Source organism: Micropterus salmoides, unplaced genomic scaffold, assembly GCF_014851395.1.
Source record: "Micropterus salmoides isolate LMB-PRFRI ecotype aquatic unplaced genomic scaffold, ASM1485139v1 Ms_hic_scaffold_10, whole genome shotgun sequence".
NCBI classification, from domain to species: domain Eukaryota; kingdom Metazoa; phylum Chordata; class Actinopteri; order Centrarchiformes; family Centrarchidae; genus Micropterus; species Micropterus salmoides.
The window spans coordinates 36,752,558-36,771,368 of record NW_024040041.1 but is presented as its reverse complement, the minus strand read 5'-3'; the positions used below and the strand labels follow the sequence as shown (position 1 = coordinate 36,771,368).

Below are 18,811 nucleotides of genomic sequence, written 5' to 3'. Positions count from 1 at the left end.
GTTACAACACAGGCCAACAGGAGTGCCACCCATCTTCCTGACTGGCGAAACAACTTCTATGCATGGTTTGCAACTGTATTCTGGACTTCCTCATCAGTGGCTCTGTGAAGAGAGTCAGAAGCACCAAGTCCTTGTTGTGCACATGTCTGATGACCTTACCTGGTGTGTGTGTGATGTACTAAAGAAAGCACAACAACGCCTGCGGAGACTAAAGACCTATCCTCACCACCTTCCACAGAGGAACTGGTGAGAGCATCCTGACCAGGTGCATCACTGTGTGCTTTGGGAACTGCACTCGAACACAGTGTGTTTGTTCCTCTACCATCAGGCAGAAGGTTCTGCAGCATCAGGACCCACACTGCAAGGTTCCACAATAGCTTCTTCCCCCATGCTGTCAGAGTCCTGAATAACCAGCTGGTGCCAGCAAAAATCTCACCCCCATAATCGTCTGCCTCTTACTGACGCAGGACTCAAGAACACAGAAATAACTATACACTGACAGCGTAATAGGTTCCACTCTGGTCAAATTGCACTACACACTGTCTATTGCTCTTTATCTGTCACTTTATTTGATTTGCACTATTCACTGCTGGCTGTGCATTTTTACTGTTTACTGTGTATTGTAGTGTGTGTGTCAGGTGAATGGTTTGAGGGCTGTGTTGCTCCATCTGCTGTAGTACTATGAGATCTGTTGTAATTTGTTCTTGAACTTTTTGTTCAGATGTATACTTGTATGTGTAAGAATGCCAATAAAGCCTGACTTGCCTTGACATCAACATTTGTGTTTATGGTAGTTAGTTGATTTAAACAGATGTGTCATGTTGACCCCCCTCTTGTCTCATCTCCCACACAACAAGACCACTGACTCTGATCACATCTGTCACAAATGAGACTCTCGAAGCTCCACTTAGACCCCAAAGCACCATCCAGACAGGATTAACATTACAGGATGAGGTGGGGAAAAAAGTCTTCACTGTTCTGCTCTGTAACTGAACCCAGTGTTGTGAACGGCATTTGAACCCTGATGAAATGACAGGATATGGTCTGTAACAGACGTGGACATTCAGCAGGACAAAGACAGAACTCAGACAAAAGTTCTCATTTATTAAATAATGAAATTCTTTGTTTGATTTCTTGTTTTGTCCAAGCTCTCTGTGTCTGTTCACTGTTGGCAGTGAAATAAAGAGTTTTTCATTCAGAGATGGAAAGAAATCAGACAAAAGTTCTTATTTACTACTATGATGAGCACATGAATGTTGGCAGAGAAATAATGACGTCTGTAAATGGAATACAGAGAGAAACCATGAGGGAGATCAGACAGACTGAAGAGACAGGCTGAAGAGACAGACTGAAGAGACAGGCTCAAGAGACAGACAGACAGGTAACAAGGACAGGTGGGAACAGGTAGACAGACAGAGGACTGACAGCTTCAGCCATGACGAGCAGAAAAATGTCATTGCTTGAGCTTTGGAGGAGAAACAAGGAGAGAAGATTTCTTCTGAAGAGAGCCAATCAGCTGAGATGCCTTCCTCCACAGCTGTAAGTCTGATTCTACACAGAATTGCCCTTTAATTATTAATTCGTATAACATGTTCAATACTGAGAGCTGCAGTCTGTTGAAAGACTCAGCTGTGATCAATAACTAATCATAACTACAGATCACTTTATCATCTTCGAGTAAATAAAATAAAATAATGATGATGTAATAAATTAATTTCTGTACTGACATCACGTTGAGTGACTGACTGAGATCCAGAACAGAGTTTCTCTGTTTGAACCAAAAACAGTGGAGGTGAGAGGCTAAAGTCTATAACAGCAGCAGAAGGTTTTCAGCCTTCAGTGGATCAGTTTCTACAGTCTGTGGTTCAGTTTCTACAGTCTGTGGTTCAGTTTCTACAACCTGTGGTTCAGTTTCTACAGTCTGTGGTTCAGTTTCTACAACCTGTGGTTCAGTTTCTACAGTCTGTGGTTCAGTTTCTACAGTCTGTGGTTCAGTTTCTACAGTCTGTGGTTCAGTTTCTACAACCTGTGGTTCAGTTTCTACAGTCTGTGGTTCAGTTCACACAGTCTGTGGTTCAGTTTCTACAACCTGTGGTTCAGTTTCTACAGTCTGTGGTTCAGTTTCTACAGTCTGTGGTTCAGTTCACACAGTCTGTGTTTCAGTTTCTACAGTCTGTGGTTCAGTTTCTACAGTCTGTGGTTCAGTTCACACAGTCAATGGTTCAGTTTCTACAGTCTGTGGTTCAGTTCACACAGTCTGTGGTTCAGTTTCTACAGTCTGTGGTTCAGTTCACACAGTCTGTGGTTCAGTTCACACAGTCTGTGGTTCAGTTTCTACAGTCTGTGGTTCAGTTCACACAGTCTGTGGTTCAGTTTCTACAGTCTGTGGTTCAGTTCACACAGTCTGTGGTTCAGTTTCTACAGTCTGTGTTTCAGTTGCTACAGTCTGTGGTTCAGTTTCTACAGTCTGTGGTTCTGTTTCTACAGTCTGTGGTTCAGTTTCTACAGTCTGTGGTTCAGTGCACACAGTCAGTGGTTCAGTTTCTACAGTCTGTGGTTCAGTTCACACAGTCTGTGGTTCAGTTTCTACAGTCTGTGGTTTAGTTAACACAGTCTGTGGTTCAGTTCACACAGTCTGTGGTTCACTTTCTACAGTCTGTGGTTTAGTTAACACAGTCTGTGGTTCAGACCACAGACTCAGTTCGTACGGTCTGTGGTTCAGTTCACACAGTCTGTGATTCCATTTCTACAGTCTGTGGTTCAGTTTCTACATTCTGTGGTTTAGTTAACACAGTCTGTGGTTCAGTTTCTACAGTCTTTTATTCAGTTCGTACAGTCTGTGTTTCACTTCGTACAGTCTGTGGTTCAGTTTCTACAGTCTGTGGTTCAGTTTCTACAGTCTGTGGTTTAGTTAACACAGTCAGTGGTTCAGTTCACACAGTCTATGGTTCAGTTTCTACAGTCTGTGGTTCAGTTCACACAGTCTGTGGTTCAGTTTCTACAGTCTGTGGTTCAGTTTCTACAGTCTGTGGTTTAGTTAACACAGTCAGTGGTTCAGTTCACACAGTCTGTGGTTCAGTTTCTACAGTCTGTGGTTCAGTTCACACAGTCTGTGTTTCAGTTTCTACAGTCTGTGGTTCAGTTTCTACAGTCTGTGGTTCAGTTCACACAGTCAATGGTTCAGTTTCTACAGTCTGTGGTTCAGTTCACACAGTCTGTGGTTCAGTTTCTACAGTCTGTGGTTCAGTTCACACAGTCTGTGGTTCAGTTCACACAGTCTGTGGTTCAGTTTCTACAGTCTGTGGTTCAGTTCACACAGTCTGTGGTTCAGTTTCTACAGTCTGTGGTTCAGTTCACACAGTCTGTGGTTCAGTTTCTACAGTCTGTGTTTCAGTTGCTACAGTCTGTGGTTCAGTTTCTACAGTCTGTGGTTCTGTTTCTACAGTCTGTGGTTCAGTTTCTACAGTCTGTGGTTCAGTGCACACAGTCAGTGGTTCAGTTTCTACAGTCTGTGGTTCAGTTCACACAGTCTGTGGTTCAGTTTCTACAGTCTGTGGTTTAGTTAACACAGTCTGTGGTTCAGTTCACACAGTCTGTGGTTCACTTTCTACAGTCTGTGGTTTAGTTAACACAGTCTGTGGTTCAGACCACAGACTCAGTTCGTACGGTCTGTGGTTCAGTTCACACAGTCTGTGATTCCATTTCTACAGTCTGTGGTTCAGTTTCTACATTCTGTGGTTTAGTTAACACAGTCTGTGGTTCAGTTTCTACAGTCTTTTATTCAGTTCGTACAGTCTGTGTTTCACTTCGTACAGTCTGTGGTTCAGTTTCTACAGTCTGTGGTTCAGTTTCTACAGTCTGTGGTTTAGTTAACACAGTCAGTGGTTCAGTTCACACAGTCTATGGTTCAGTTTCTACAGTCTGTGGTTCAGTTCACACAGTCTGTGGTTCAGTTTCTACAGTCTGTGGTTCAGTTTCTACAGTCTGTGGTTTAGTTAACACAGTCAGTGGTTCAGTTCACACAGTCTGTGGTTCAGTTTCTACAGTCTGTGGTTCAGTTCACACAGTCTGTGGTTCAGTTCACACAGTCTGTGGTTCAGTTTCTACAGTCTGTGGTTTAGTTAACACAGTCAGTGGTTCAGTTCACACAGTCTATGGTTCAGTTTCTACAGTCTGTTATTCAGTTCGTACAGTCTGTGTTTCACTTCGTACAGTCCGTGTTTCAGTTTCTTAAGTCTGTGGTTTAGGTCTGTGTGAATGTGTGCTAGGTTCTTCTTCATGTGTTTGTTGTTTGTGGATTTGCCCGGCACCCCTATAGGAGGCGGCTACTCGCTGACAGGGGGGTTCGAGAGTCCCTGCATGATGCCAGGATGGCCCCTCTGCTGCCCCCTGTTGGTTCAGAGGTCTTCAGGCGTTTCACCCCGGCCTCACTGGAGGAAATCCAACGCCGTCATGAAGTGGAGGAGAAGGAGCGACAGAAGAAGAAGGAGAGGAACATAGAGGTAGAAACGTATTGATCAGCTGTCACTAATCAATACATTCAGAACAGGTCTCTGATTGGCTTTGTCTCTGACTGACAGATTGCAGAGGAAGATCTTCCCAAACCAGCAAGTGACTTGGAGGCTGGGAAGCCCCTCCCATTCATCTATGGAGACCCGCCCCCTGAGCTTCTTAACAAGCCATTGGAGGAGCTGGACCCCTTCTACCAATCACAGAAGGTGAAATATCTTTCCTCTGTGGCCTGAATGAATGATCAGTATCTCTGAATGATCAATTATTCTCACATGAAGACTTTTAAGTTGTACAAACTTTTTATTGTTCAGTTATCATCTCATCTTCCTGATCTGAGACCAGATTCATTCTCTCTCTGTATCAAAATGACCAATACAACACCTGTCTCTCTCTCTGACGTGTCTGTCTCTCTCTCTGACCTCTCTCCCTCTCTCTGACTTCTCTCCCTCTCTCTCTCTCTCTCTCTGACCTCTCTCCCTCTCTCTCTCTCTCCCTCTCTGAGTGGATGCATGAGTGTGAGTGCAGAGTGATTCTACAGAGCGTGTGAGTTTCTATCTTTGTTTGGTATTGTTTTATGTTGTGTAGTTGGTAGTTGTTGTTTGTTGTTGGTGTGTTCGGGTAGAGGGTTTGTCAGCTGGGCATCATGCCCGTGGTTGGCAGCCATGCGGTGCTGGAGAAGCTAACTCGCCGACATGCGGTGAGGGTTTCCCTGCATGTCTGCTGTTCAGTGGAGGAGGCCAGCTATGCTGTCAGGGAGGTTGTAGGCTTTCACAGTGTGATGTCTGCCCCCCGTATGAACAGCGCTGTAGTGATTCTTTTGGATAATCAGGATCACTATTTCTAACACACCTCCGTTCATTAAATCTGAGGATCGAGTTAAAGAGCTGTCACGTTACGGCCAGCTGATTTCTCCTGTTAAAATGGTTCTGCTGGGCTGTAAGTCACCAAAGATGAAACACGTCATGTGTCACATGATCCTGAAGGATAACGCCACTGATTTAAACCTGACGTTCAGTTTCAAAGTTGAAGGCTTTAATTATGTTGTCTTTGCGACATCTGACACCATGAAGTGTTTCGGGTGCGGGGATGAGGGTCATTTAGTCTGTCCCGCCGGAGAGAAACGAACCGGTTCGGTTCCACGCGGGCCCGAGCCAGCCTCCAAACCTGCAGGGCTGAATGGTACAGCGGATTGGGCCGCGGTGCCGCTTCAGGGTGGCGTGGACTCTGTTGTTGTGTCTCCTGCAGCTGAATCAGACTCACTGGGTGCGTCTGCAGAGTTCTGTTGTACAGAATGATAGTGCAGATAAAACTGATGATGGCAAAAACACTCAGGCCAATGAGGAAGCTGATAGTGTACAGTTAGAGAAAAGGGAAGGTAAGGCCAGTAAAGCTAGTTGCAGTGAGATCATTAACAAGGCGGCTGATGATCTTCTGGTTGACAGTATGGCTGACGAGCTGGTTCCGACTAAGAGGACCAGCAAAAGGAAAAATAGTGCTAATAAAGAACAGAGTGAAGCTAAAGCTAAGAAATGCCAGAGGATCTTTCTGATGAGGAGGAGGATGAGGAGGAATGTGAGTGGACTGCATCCCAGGTTGAAGTGGTGAAAAAGGGCCTCAGGGCCGTGAAGACGGAGCAGTTCTTCTCTGACCTCAGAGGGTTTGTGAGGTCTGTAGCATGTCTGAGGAAAGACAGCGAGGGCTTCACTGACCAGGAGGTTTTCCATCTTAAGAAAATAGTGACGAGAGTCAGAGCTCAGCTCATAGATGATGACTGAGTCCACCATGTTTCTCCACGTGATTGAGGTTGTATTTGTTATTCTGTCAGTTTTTCCCTCCTTTATGGCTGATTTAAAAATTGGTTCTTTAAATATTAACGTGCGAGGAGCAACATAAAAACAGCTTCTCTCTTTAGACTCATGGAGTTAAAGAACCTGGATGTGATGTTTGTGCAGGAGACTAATAGTGATGTGGTGTATGAAAGTGAGTGGAAGAAGCAGTGGCCTGGAGAAGTTATCCTCAGCCATGAAGCCTCTAACAGTGGGGGGGTGGGGGTGCTCTTCTCAAAGGGGTTTCGTCTCTGCTCTTTTGAAGTGGAGGAGATAATGAGTGGGCATATTTTAAAGATAAAGGTTCAGTATGAACACACTAAACTGATCTTTGTAAATGTTTATGCTCCCATTCTGGCCGGTGACAGGATGAGGTTTTTAGATGTTTTGAGTGATGTGCTTCATGACTGTACAGAGGATTTTTTGTGGCTGGGCGGTGATTTTAACTGCACTGAAAATCCCAAACTGGATCAAAATCACCTAGAGCCTCATCCTGCTTCATCAGCCAAGCTCCGGCGTCTGATGGAGAGTTATGAGCTGATGGATGTGTGGAGAGGTTTTCACATGGACGACAGGCAGCACACTCCAGAGTCCAGTCCAGTCATTCCAGAGATAACTTGCTGTCTTTGGCCATCGCTTTTATTGTTTTAAACACCATTTTGGCATTTTTAAACAGTGTCTCATCACTCCTGTAGGTTTTTCTGACCATTGTCTTGTCCAGTGCACTGTATATTGAGAATGTAAAATTGCACAGCGCATATTGACACTTCAATACTGGACTTTTAAATGATAACTCTTTTAAATAGGCATTTGAGTGTGTGTGGGGTATTCACAGGAGCACTAAGTCCAGTGTCCCATCGTTGCAGCAGTGGTGAGATATTCAGGTGAAGCTTTTTTGTCAGCAATATACTCGCAATGTCACCAAGCACATTACAAGGGGTCTTCCGGACCTAGAGATTGACGTAGTGGAATTAGGAATTAAAGACGTTGGTGGATTCCACAGGAAATTAAGGCCATGTTGAAGCTCTTAAAGTCAAAAGGCTGCCGACCTGTGGTGCATCACAGCGCAGGGAGCTCTTGTCCACTCACGCTTCATGAACGCTTCCCTGATGGATGCACCATCACAGTTTTTCTTTGGTTTAGAGCGCAAAAACGGTCAAAGAAAGATCCTCCACTCTCTGCGCTCTGAAGAAGGTGCTACGGTCACAGGAACCCCTGAGATCAGGAGGTACGCCACCTCGTTCTACAAAGAACTGTTCAGAGAGGAGTTTGTGGAAGATGCAGAGTCCGCTGCTTCTTTCTATGCCGGGCTTCCTCAGGTGGGGGCAGATAACAATACTGTGCTGGACGATGCTCTGTCTTTGAATGAGTTGTATGTTGCTCTGATGAGTCTCGGAAACGGTAAGGCTCCAGGCATCGACGGGCTCCCTGTGGACTTTTATAAAACCTTCTGGCCTGTGGTTGATGAAGATCTGCTGGAGGTGTTTCAGGACAGTCTGAGCAGAGGGTTTATGCCGTTGAACTTTGCTGCCGAAGAAAGGAGATCTGCTGGATTTAAAGAACTGGAGGCCGGTGTCTCTGCTGTGTGGAGACTATAAAATCCTCTTCAAGGCCCTCGCCTCGCAGCTTCGGGAGGTGATGAGTGAAGTGGTTCATGTCGACCAGACTTACTGTGTACCCGACAGGTTAATGAGTGATAACATTACTCTAGTTCGGCACGTCTTGGATGTCTCTGGCTCAGTGGGTTTGAATACTGGCTTTATTTCCATAGACCAGGAGAAGGCTTTCGACCAGGTTGAACACCAATATTTGTGGCAGAAACTCCGTGCTTTTGGTTTCAGCCCAGGTTTCATAGCTATGATCCAGGTTCTGTACCGTGATGTTGCGAGCATATTAAAGGTGAATGGGGTTTGGGGGTGCCTTTTAATATGCAGAGAGGGGTACAGCAGGGTTGCTCTCTGTCGGGATGCTTTATTCCCTCGCTATAGAGCCTCTGCTCAATAGACTCAGACAGGAACTTTCTGGGGTGTGTTTTCCTGGGTGTGATTCAGCTGTTAAACTGTCAGCATATGCAGATGATGTAATGGTTGTTTTAAACACACAAAGGGATATCGATGTTTTGGTAGACAGTGTGGGTATTTTGCATCGCATATCTTCCTGCTAGTTAACTGGGGGAAAAGTGAAGCTGTGGTGGTGGGAAATGTGTTGCAGTATAACCTGGTTCTGCCAGGAGGGCTAGCCTGGAAGACAGTAGGGTTAAATTATTTGGGTGTGTTTCTGGGTGAGGAGTGGGTGATGTCGAAGAACTGGGATAACATGCTGGAAAAGGTTGAAGGGCAATTAAAGAAGTGGAAGTGGCTCTTACCGAGCATGTCCTATAGAGGGAGGACACTTATTAATAATCTGGTGTCCTCATCTCTGTGGCAGAAACTGTCTTGTGTGGATCTGTTTTGGTTAATTTGTTTTTGGGATAAGTTGCACTGGATTCCCCAGTCTGTTTTGTTTCTTCCCAAAGACCAGGGAGGACAAGGAGTTGTTCACTTGGCCAGCAGGGACGCTGCTTTCCAGCTGCAGTTCATCCAGAGACTGCTATTTGGCCCAAAAGACTTGGTCTTTGGCTCTCTGGCGCGTTGGGTCCTGCAGAACTTCCATCGCTGTGGATTAAAACTGTTCCTGATGGATGTAAGGAAGCAGAGTTTCCAGTCGTTGCCTCCTTTTTATCGTGGAGTGTTCACAGTGTGGAAGCTGTTGATCAAGGAGAGACGGGTGCTCGGTGACTCCTTACACTGGCTGCTGGAGGAGCCAGTGGTGCACGGGGAACGTATGGATCATCGGGTTGGCCGTGACGGAGCGGTTCTGCCGGGCACGAGTGCTCACGCTGGGTGATATGGTGGATACCACTGGACCAAGGCTGAAGGATGCTACTGCTTTGGCAGCTGCTCCGGGTGTGAGGTTGGTCAGAACCATCGCTAGACTGCTGGAGCACTGGACACACAAACTGTCAGGACATGAATCCGTCAGGTTGGAGGAGTATACGGTCGGACTGATTAAACCTCAATCGGACGATTCCTTTCTTGGATTATGTGTCAGTCCCAATCTGGAGAACAATGATGGGATTTTTTTAGATGTACCATGCTGCATTTTAAACTTGGAGGAGGCAAAAGGGAACGCCTTTTATAAACTGATGGTGGTGTGTTTGAACAAGGGAAAACTCCACAGTCGAGTCAACACACCGTGGCGTGGACGTCTGGGTTTGGCGGTCGGTGTCCGACCTGCGTGGAGGAGTCTGTACAAACCTCCTCTGACGAAGAGAGTGGCTGACCTGCAGTGGAGAGTGTTGCATCGTGGCGGTCATCAGTCCCGGTGCGAGCGACGTCTGTCCTTTTTGTCCTGTTAAAAAAACTGTTTCATTGTTTTTGTGAATGTGTGTGCCTGCCGCCGTTGTTTTTGTTGCTGGCGACACTTTTCACTTAGTTAGGGGAGGTTTTCTCCACACAAGTGTTTGTCCTGGGATTCATCTACTGTAAGGCTGCTAAACATATATGCCAGCTGCTGAACTTTATTTTGAGCCAATCAAAGATGGCGGTGTATGTGAGCAGGAAGAGGAAGGTGGACGACTCTGTGGACGTGGACGTGACGCTGCTGTTCACTCGGATGGTGAAAGCCAGAATCAGGATTGAGGATCCTTTGTGTCAGCATGTGGTGTCTCACAGGAGACAGTTATTCATGATCGTTGTCTTTTCGGCTGAAGATTGATGGGTTTGATTATGTTCTGTTTGCTGCGTCAGCTGTTATGAAGTCGGATGGGGGGGAGGAAGAGGAGGAGACGCAAGATAGTAAGACAGCTGGGCCAGAGGAGATTCTGACAGAAAGTGCAGATGTGGATATGGTTGGTGAGGAGACCAGCCTGACAATCACTCGTCAGAAAATAATATCTGAAATATTCTCAGTGACACTCTGACTAGTTGTAGTTCAGATGATTTTTTGTTTTTAGGGGGAGATTTTAATTGTACTCAGAGTGATTCTTTGAACATGAATCATGTCATCACCTCATGCTTCAAAAAAGGCAATTAATAGAGAGTTACGTATGTAACTATAGTTCTATGAATTCTGGATGACTGCCAGAGGCAGTTCTTAACACTGGATGACTACTACCAACATTGTCATGAGGAATCCCACGTCACCGGGAACGGTCAGAGGGTTCCCGCAAGACAGCTGCTGCTACTGCATGGGGGGCAGTGACATTGAACCTATAAAAATGGGCAAAGGTGCATGGTGTAGCCCAGGTGGCTGCAGTACAAATCTCACTCAGAGGCACCCCCCGCAGCGCTGCACATGAAGTAGAGACACTCCTGGTAGAGTGGCCCCGAATGTTAAGAGGCAAAGGTTGTCCCTTTGACAGGTACGCTCCATCGATAACCTCAACAACCCACCTGGAAAGCCTTTGTTTAGACAGGGCGTGCCCTTTCCTACGGCCCCCATAGCAGACAAACAGGCTATCAGAGTGGCGAAAGCCAGCAGTTGCCTGCTTGTAATGCCTCAAGGCCCTCACTGGGCAGAGCAGTTCTGCTGACTCGGCTTCAGGAACCCGTGGGCATCAGTCATAGGCTGCAAGCCGAATGACCTGATTAAAGCAGGCTGGAGCCAGCCTCTTAAGGAGGAATGATGGGTTAGGCCAAAGTGCCACTCCTGTGCCATCAGAGTTCCAGCGCATGCATGCTTCACTCACTGACAAGGCATGAAGCTCACTCACTCGCTTCGCTGATGCCATTGCCAGAAGAAACACAACCTTCATTGACAACCACTTTAGTTTAGACTGCTCCAGAGGCTCAAAAGGAGGGAGACGAAGGGATTCCAGTACCAAAGGCAGGTCCCAAAAGGGGACCATGATAGCTCGTGGGGGTTTCGTCGCTGGACTCCTTTAAGGAACCGGGTCACCAGGGTGTGAGACCCCACCATCTGGTTATCCACTCTAATATGACTGGCGGAAATTGCAGCCACATAGACCCTAAGGGTTGAAGCGGAGAGCTTCTTTTCTAGCAAAGACTGCAAAAAATGCAGTATTATCGGCACAGAAGACTTTTCAGGAGCTACTTTTTGAGCTCTACACCACTCCAAAAAAATCTTCCACCTGTTGGCATAACGTGCTATGGTGGAAGGTGCTCTGGAGTCCCTAATGGTTTGGATCACGGCCTGGTCACACGACTCGAGGAGTGGGTCAGGCCCCTCAAGGGCCACACCTATAGCTGCAGGCGTTCTGGGCTCGGATGCCAGATGTGGCCACCCAGCTGCGACAGCAGGTCTTGCCTCCTGGGAAGGCACCAAGGGATCTCGTCTAAAAGCTTGTGCATCACTGGAAATCAGAGTCTCCCTGGCCAGTACGGGGCCACCAACAGCAGCCTGTGGTTGCTCTGCTGCACCGTGTGCAATGTCACCGCTATCAGTGGGAATGGCGGAAAGGCATAGAGGAGATGATCTGGCCACGGTTGTGCCAGGGCATCCTGTCCCAACAGACTCGTTTCCTCCCCCAGCGAAAACCAAAGGGAGCAGTGGGTGGACAAACAGGTCCACTTCTGCTGTGCCATATTTGCCCCATATTTCCTCTAGCACCCCCGGGTGGAGTCTTCACTCCCCAGCGGGAGGCGTCTGGCGGGAGAGGTAGTCTGCCACCACGTTCTGTGGCCCCGGCAAATACATGGCCTTGAGGCTGGCCAAGCGGGGGAAAGCCCATACCAGGAGTCGCCATGCCGCCTGCAGTGACATGGCCGATTTATATGGTAGACAGCTGACGTGTTGTCGAATCGAACAAGAACATGCCTGCCTCTCAAATACGGCGGGAACTCGTGCAGCGCCAAACTGATAGCCCGGAGCTCGAGCACATTTATGTGCTCCATCCTCTCCTGGCTGGTCCAGAGGCCACTCACTGTCCAGTGCTGCCACACTGCCCCCCACCCTGTGGGCGACGCGTCGGTTACCACTACCTCCCGACGCGATGGGATCAAACCCAGTGAGATGCCCTTGGACAGATTTGCCCCATCTCTCCATGGCTGTAACACTAGTAGGCATTGGGTGGACACCCTGACTCTCTTGGATCTGTGTAACTGCGGATCTAAATGGAGGCCATTGATCCAAATTTGGAAGGGTCGTAAATACAGGAGGCCCAGTGGCACCACTGCTGTGACAGAGGTCAACATACCCATCAACCTGATAAAAAGGCTGTACCTCAACCTCCTGTCCCTCTAGAAATGACAGAGAAGCTGGAGTATGGCCTCTATAGCTGTGGATTGCACATATAGCATGTGAGAGGAGTCCAGGGTTAATCCAATGAACACCATCCTTTGGCTGGGTATCAGACAGCTTTTGGCGTAATTGACGGTAAGGCCCAACCTTGTCACATGACATAGAAGGGTATCCTGCTCCACCTGTTCTTGGCTCGGAGCACAAATAAGTCATCCAGATATGGGAGGATCTGCATACCACTGGCTTGCATCAGGGCCAGTGCTGCCCGCATTCACCTCGTGAAGACCCTTGGGGCTAGGGAAAGCCCGAATGGGAGCACCTTGAACTGATAGGCCTCTGAGCTGCAGGAGAGCTGTGATAACCCTGCTGCCGAAGAAAGGAGACCTTCAGGACGTCAGAAACTGGCATCCAGTCTCCCTCCTCTGTTCGGACTATAAGATCTTGTCCAAGGCTCTGGCTAACCGGTTGAAGCAGGTGATGGAGGAAATCGTTCACCAGGATCAGTCGTACTGTGTGCCTGGTAGGTCCATCACAGACAACGTGTCGTTAATCAGGGATGTTTTGGATGTCTCCAGTTCTTTGGGCACTGACCTTGGTCTCATTTTGTTAGACCCAGAAAAAGCATTTGACAGGGTTGAGCACCTTTATTTTTGGAAAGTTCTGGAGTGTTTTGGTCTCAGCCTGAGTCTCATTGCTATAATAAAAGTTTTGTACCGAGATATTCAGAGTGTGTTGAAGGTTAACGGGGGTCTGAGTGCTCCCTTTACATAAGCCCGGGGTGTCAGACAGGGCTGTCCTCTTTCTGGGATGCTGGATGCATTGTCCATTGAGCCCTTGCTACACCGAATCCGGTCCTGTATTGGTTTTACCGGGTTTTAACACACCACATGTTTTATCTGCTTATGCTGATGATGTCATGGTCCTGGTCATGGGATAGAGAAATGATGGTATAATGTATCTAGGTGTTTATCTTGGCAAAGAAGAAATGGTGAAAAGAAACTGGGAGGGCATGATAGAGACGATGAAAGGAAGGTTGAAAAAGTGGAAATGGCTGCTTGCTCAGATGTCCTTTAGAGGAAGAACTCTAGTAATCAACAACCTTGTAGCTTCAGCACTGTGGCATCGTTTAGCTTGTATGGAGCCACCTGCTGGTTTACTCGCAAAACTAAAAGCAGTTTTAGTGGACTTTTTTTGGGACAGGTTACACTGGGTACCTCAGAGTGTGCTTTTTTTTACCAAAAGAAGAAGGGGGGCAAGGCCTGGTACACCTAGCAAGCAGAGTGGCAACTTTTCGATTTCAATTTGCACAGAGATATCTGACAGGTTTTAAATACCCAGTGTGGAAAAAGTTTGCAAGCAGCATTTTAAGGAGAACAGACAAGTTGGGCCTTGACACTGCTTTGTTTTTAATGGATGTTGGTTATTTAAATCTGTATTGCCTAACTAACAGCAGCGACTAATGAACTGTTGAGGATGTACTGGAAAGGTGAGGAAACTCCGGACGAAGAGGACCCTTTTCCTTTTCCTGTATCTCTTTCTGACCTGTATCTCTCTCTCTGACCTGTCTTTCTCTCTGACCTGTATCTCTCTCTGACCTGTATCTCTTTCTGACCTGTATCTCTTTCTGACCTGTCTCTCTCTCTGACCTGTCTTTCTCTCTGACCTGTATCTCTCTCTGACCTGTATCTCTTTCTGACCTGTATCTCTTTCTGACCTGTCTCTCTCTCTGACCTGTCTCTCTCTCTTTGACCTGTATCTCTCTCTGACCTGTCTCTCTCTCTGACCTGTATCTCTCTCTGACCTGTCTTTCTCTCTGACCTGTATCTCTCTCTGACCTGTGTCTCTCTCTGACCTGTGTCTCTCTCTGACCTGTATCTCTCTCTGACCTGTATCTGTCTCTCTGACCTGTATCTATCTCAATTCAATTCAATTCAAATTAGCTTTATTGGCATGAATGTGTAACAACAATATTGCCAAAGCATCATACATAAAACATAAGAGCAATCAACCCCATACATTTCATTAAACAAGTAATTAAAGTGTAAAGTAATCAAAGCGTATGTGTGTTTGTGTTTGAAAATATATATATATTAAAAATAAAAATAAATAAAACAGTAACCGTGTGTGTGTGTCAAAAAAATAAATAAATAAATAAATGAAACAGTAAGTGTGTGGGTGTTTGTGTGTGTGTGTGTGTGTGTGTGTGTGTGTGTTAACAAAATATATCTTAAAAATTAAAATAATAAATAAAACGGTAAGCGTGTGCGCGTGTGTTTGTTAAAATATATATATATATTAAAAATTTTAATAAAATGCATAAATAAAACGGTGAGCATGTGTGTCTGTATGTTAAAAAATAAAAAAATATATAAAAAATTAAAAATTTTAATAAAATAAATGAAACAGTAATGTGTGTGTGTGTGTGTGTGTGTGTGTGTGTGTGTGTGTATTAATAGATAAAAAAAATTTTAATTATTAATTAATTAAAAAATAATAATAAATAAATAAAAAAAATCAGTATCAAATGTAAAAACAAAACAATTACTGAAATATCAAACAATCAAAATAATAATAATTTGAAAATCTGTACAATTGTTTATCAATCTGAGGTTCCACTGGTTGTCCTCACTTCATGGCATGAGGAGACATATTTTGCAGCAATTATTTCACATTTGGGCATTTCTCCTAGTAAATAGGGGAGTTTCTGTGTGTCTGATATGAATTTGAATTCGGGGTATATTTGGGAAATGTTTGCAAAGTGTTTTTTTCTTTGTGTTTTATATTTGGGGTATGAGGTTAGAAAGTGCAGCTCTGTCTCTACCTGTCCTCTGTCACACTGGGAGTCTCTCCTCTTGTGGTAGCCAGCTCTGCCTGTGGCGACCCTTTTCTATGGCCAGGCTGTGTTCACTCAGTCTGTATGTTGTCAACATTTTTCTTAGTTTGGGACATTTTAGTGTACTCAGGTAATTTGCCAGTGTGAATTCTCTTTTTAGGGTCAGATAACATTGTAATTTACTTTGTGTTTTGGTCGTTTCTTTCCACTATTCAATATATTTTTCTTTCTGCTTGCTGATAATTTGGTTTGGTCTGCTTGAGTTGGTGTTGCTGTCCTGAGGCTGTTGGGGACTTGTTACTGCAGAGAGCCTCAGGACCAGCTGGCTGAGGGGACTCTTCTCTGGTTTCAGCTCCTGGTATGTTAGGGCTTTGTGATGATATGTCTGGGGGTTAACTGATTTTAAGTGATTGTAAAATTTAAGTGATCTTTTCTGTATTTTTAGTAGGAGGGGGTATTGGCCGAGCTCTGCTCTGCACAGGTTATTTGGTGTTTTTCTCTGCACCTGCAGGATGCTCTTACAGAATCAGTATGGAAAGATTCTATGATTGTTTTATCCCATTTGTCAACTTCATTATTAAGTTTTGGCCCCCAGATTTCGCTACCATATAGAATTATTGGTTCTAGTACAAATTGGAAAATTTTAAGCCAGATTTCAATTGGAATATATATTTTAATGTTTCTTTTTATTGCATAAAAATCTCTCCTTGCTTTGTCCCTCAGATCTTTCACAGCCATGTTGAAGTTCCCTGTGTATGTAATGTTGCTCTTCTTAAAGAGCTTATAGTACCTTACTACCCCACCAGAGCACTGCGCTCCCAGAATGCAGGGTTACTTGTGGTTCCTAGATACTGGTGAGCCCATGGCACAGCCATGCTTCTGTCTGTAGAATCCACCGTTGTACTGGAAATAGGTGGTGTTTAGACAGAGGTCGAGTAATTTGCAGATTTGGTCAGGGCTGAGGCTAGTTCTGTTGTCCAGGGTGTTGTCTTGTGTTAGCCGTTTCCTAACGGTTTCTACTGCCTCTATGGTGGGGATGCAGGTGAACAAAGAAGTCACGTCATAGGATACCATGGTTTCATCTGGATCCAGTTTTAGTCCCCGAACTTTGTTTACAAAGTCAATAGAGTTTTGGACGTGGTGAGGCGTGTTTCCCACCAATGGAGCTAAGATAGCTGAGTTTCCCTGCCAGTCAGTCAGAACTGAAGAAGTCCTTCGGATGAGGGACGAAACGTCTTCCAGTATCTTCAACCAAGTCCAGTTGCCCTTGATTTTAACCTTCGTTGGATAAGGGTGGGGACTGCATTTCTGTGTAGGTGTATGTCATTATACAGGCAGTCCAGGTGCAGGGTCAGGTGGTGGGCCAAGAACACGTTGGGTTTGAGGGCACAGTCCCTGGAGAGTCTGATATTTGCTCTGTGAATAGTGTGGGGGTGGAAGTCTCTCCTGTGCAGCAGCGTGGATATGATTATCTTGCTGGTAGGGAAATTGGTGGAGGCTTGCTCAATGACTCTCGTCAGAGAGTCTGCCAGTCTGTCCTGCTGGGACCTGAAGTCGTTGGTGCCTGTATGAATGATGATGTGGCTATGTGAGCCTAGCTCAGGCACTGTTAACAGCTCCAGGGCTTTCCTGGTGTTGGGGCACCAGATCTTCTCCGTTCTGTGCCTTGGGAATAAGGTCTTTTCATCTAGGAACTTTCCATTAGAGTCCATGAGAAGGATAATGTCAGCCCTTCTGCCTGTGTGTGTTTGTTCAGTCTTAGCTGTCGGGTCTGGATGTGGAGCTGTGGTGGTAGCTGGAGGCTGGCTAGAGGCCAGGCCTTGGACAGGTGCAGGGGTGTGACTGGCGTCTTGGCTTGGGATGTTTGTATGGAGGCAGCTGGTCTGCACCAGGCTTCATGAGAGGGGGGGAGTCCTCGAGGAAAGGGCTGTGTTGTCCTTCAGCAGGTGTAGTGGGAGTTTGCCTGGATGTGGTATGGATCTGAGAGGTGGGCACAGGGGGTTGTGTTGAGTTCAGTCTGGCTTGTAGACTGAGCCTGTCCCTGTCCTGTAGCTCTTCTCTCAGAGTAGCCAACTCAGTTGTGCAGTTGTCTCTGTCCTTCCTAAGTTCCTTCACCTCCTCACTGAGATGGTCCAGCTGTCTTCTCTGACGAATTTGTTCTTGTTGAAACTCTCTCAGCTGTGAGTTGACACTATCCTGTTCTTTCTTGGCCTGGAAGTCAGTGACAGTAGGAGAGGTAGGCTGCTGCTGTCTCTGACCCCTCTCTCTTACCTGTCTGTCTTTGACCTGTATCTCTCTCTCTCTGACCTGCCTCTCTCTGACCTGTCTGTCCCTCTGCAGACGTTCATCGTGATCGGTAAAGGGAACATCATCTACAGGTTTAACGCTGAGCCGGCCTGTTACCTGCTGGGTCCGTTCAACCCGCTGAGGACCCTTGCCATCAAGATCCTCATTCACTCATATCCTTTATGATGTCACACTGTACTCCTTACTGATTGGTCAGTGAGGATAAACTTATTTACTGCCACAATGCACAATTGCTTTGATTAGCAGGTTATTGTTGGTTGTTCCTAACAATTAAAACTTTATTCAGTTTGTTCATCATGGTGACGATTCTGACCAACTGTGCGTTCATGACGATGAGCGATCCTCCAGCGTGGAGCAAGATTGTGGAGTGAGTCAACACACACACACCAATATACACACCAACACACGCCAGATGTGAGGTAGCAGTCAGAAGCTTTTTGAACATGGGATGAGCAGGGGTAAGAGTTAGGGGTATGGTTAGGTGTTTCTCAGTCAGCAATCTTGTCTCTACTTGTGTTTGTGTGAAATGTCATCAGTTGCAGCCAAAGTACCTTTCAAGTTCAAAAGTTTGCTTCTGGCCAAGTACAGTCAAATCCCAGGATGTTATATACACTGAACAAAATTATAAACGCAACACTTTTTTTTGCCCCATTCATCATGAGCTGAACTCAAAGATCTAAGACATTTTCTATGTACACAAAAGGCCTATTTCTCTCAAATATTGTTCACAAATCTGTCAAAATCTGTGTTAGTGAGCACTTCTCCTTTGCCGAGATGATCCATCCACCTCACAGGTGTTGCATATCAAGATGCTGATCAGACATCATGGGTACTGTGCAGGTGTGCCTTAGGCTGGCCACAATAAAAGGCCACTTGAAAATGTGCAGTTTCCCTGTATTGGGTTGGTCCAGAAACCAGTCAGTATCTGGTGTGACCACCATTTGCCTCACACAGTGCAACACATCTCCTTCACATAGAGTTGATCAGGTTGTTGATTGTGGCCTGTGGCGTGTTGGTCCACTCGTCGTCAATGGCTGTTGAAGTTGCAGTCAGGTCGAGACCCCGATGAGAACGACAAGCATGCAGATGAGCT

General features: G+C 46.0%; 1 protein-coding gene across 2 annotated transcripts in view; it reads left to right on the top strand.

Moving 5' to 3' along the window:
• scn4ab (sodium channel, voltage-gated, type IV, alpha, b) overlaps positions 1-18,811 on the top strand; it is a 107,789-nt gene that overhangs the window by 23,872 nt on the left and 65,106 nt on the right. The window contains exons 1-5 of one of the 2 annotated variants that reach the window (XM_038709652.1): positions 1,350-1,539; positions 4,319-4,502; positions 4,581-4,718; positions 17,752-17,870; positions 17,996-18,085. In XM_038709652.1, the coding sequence (XP_038565580.1) occupies positions 1,436-1,539; positions 4,319-4,502; positions 4,581-4,718; positions 17,752-17,870; positions 17,996-18,085 (635 nt within the window). In that variant the 5' untranslated portion in view covers positions 1,350-1,435. Of the gene's footprint in view, positions 1-1,349; positions 1,540-4,318; positions 4,503-4,580; positions 4,719-17,751; positions 17,871-17,995; positions 18,086-18,811 lie in introns of those variants that run through there. The other variant, XM_038709658.1, reaches the window with a different exon arrangement.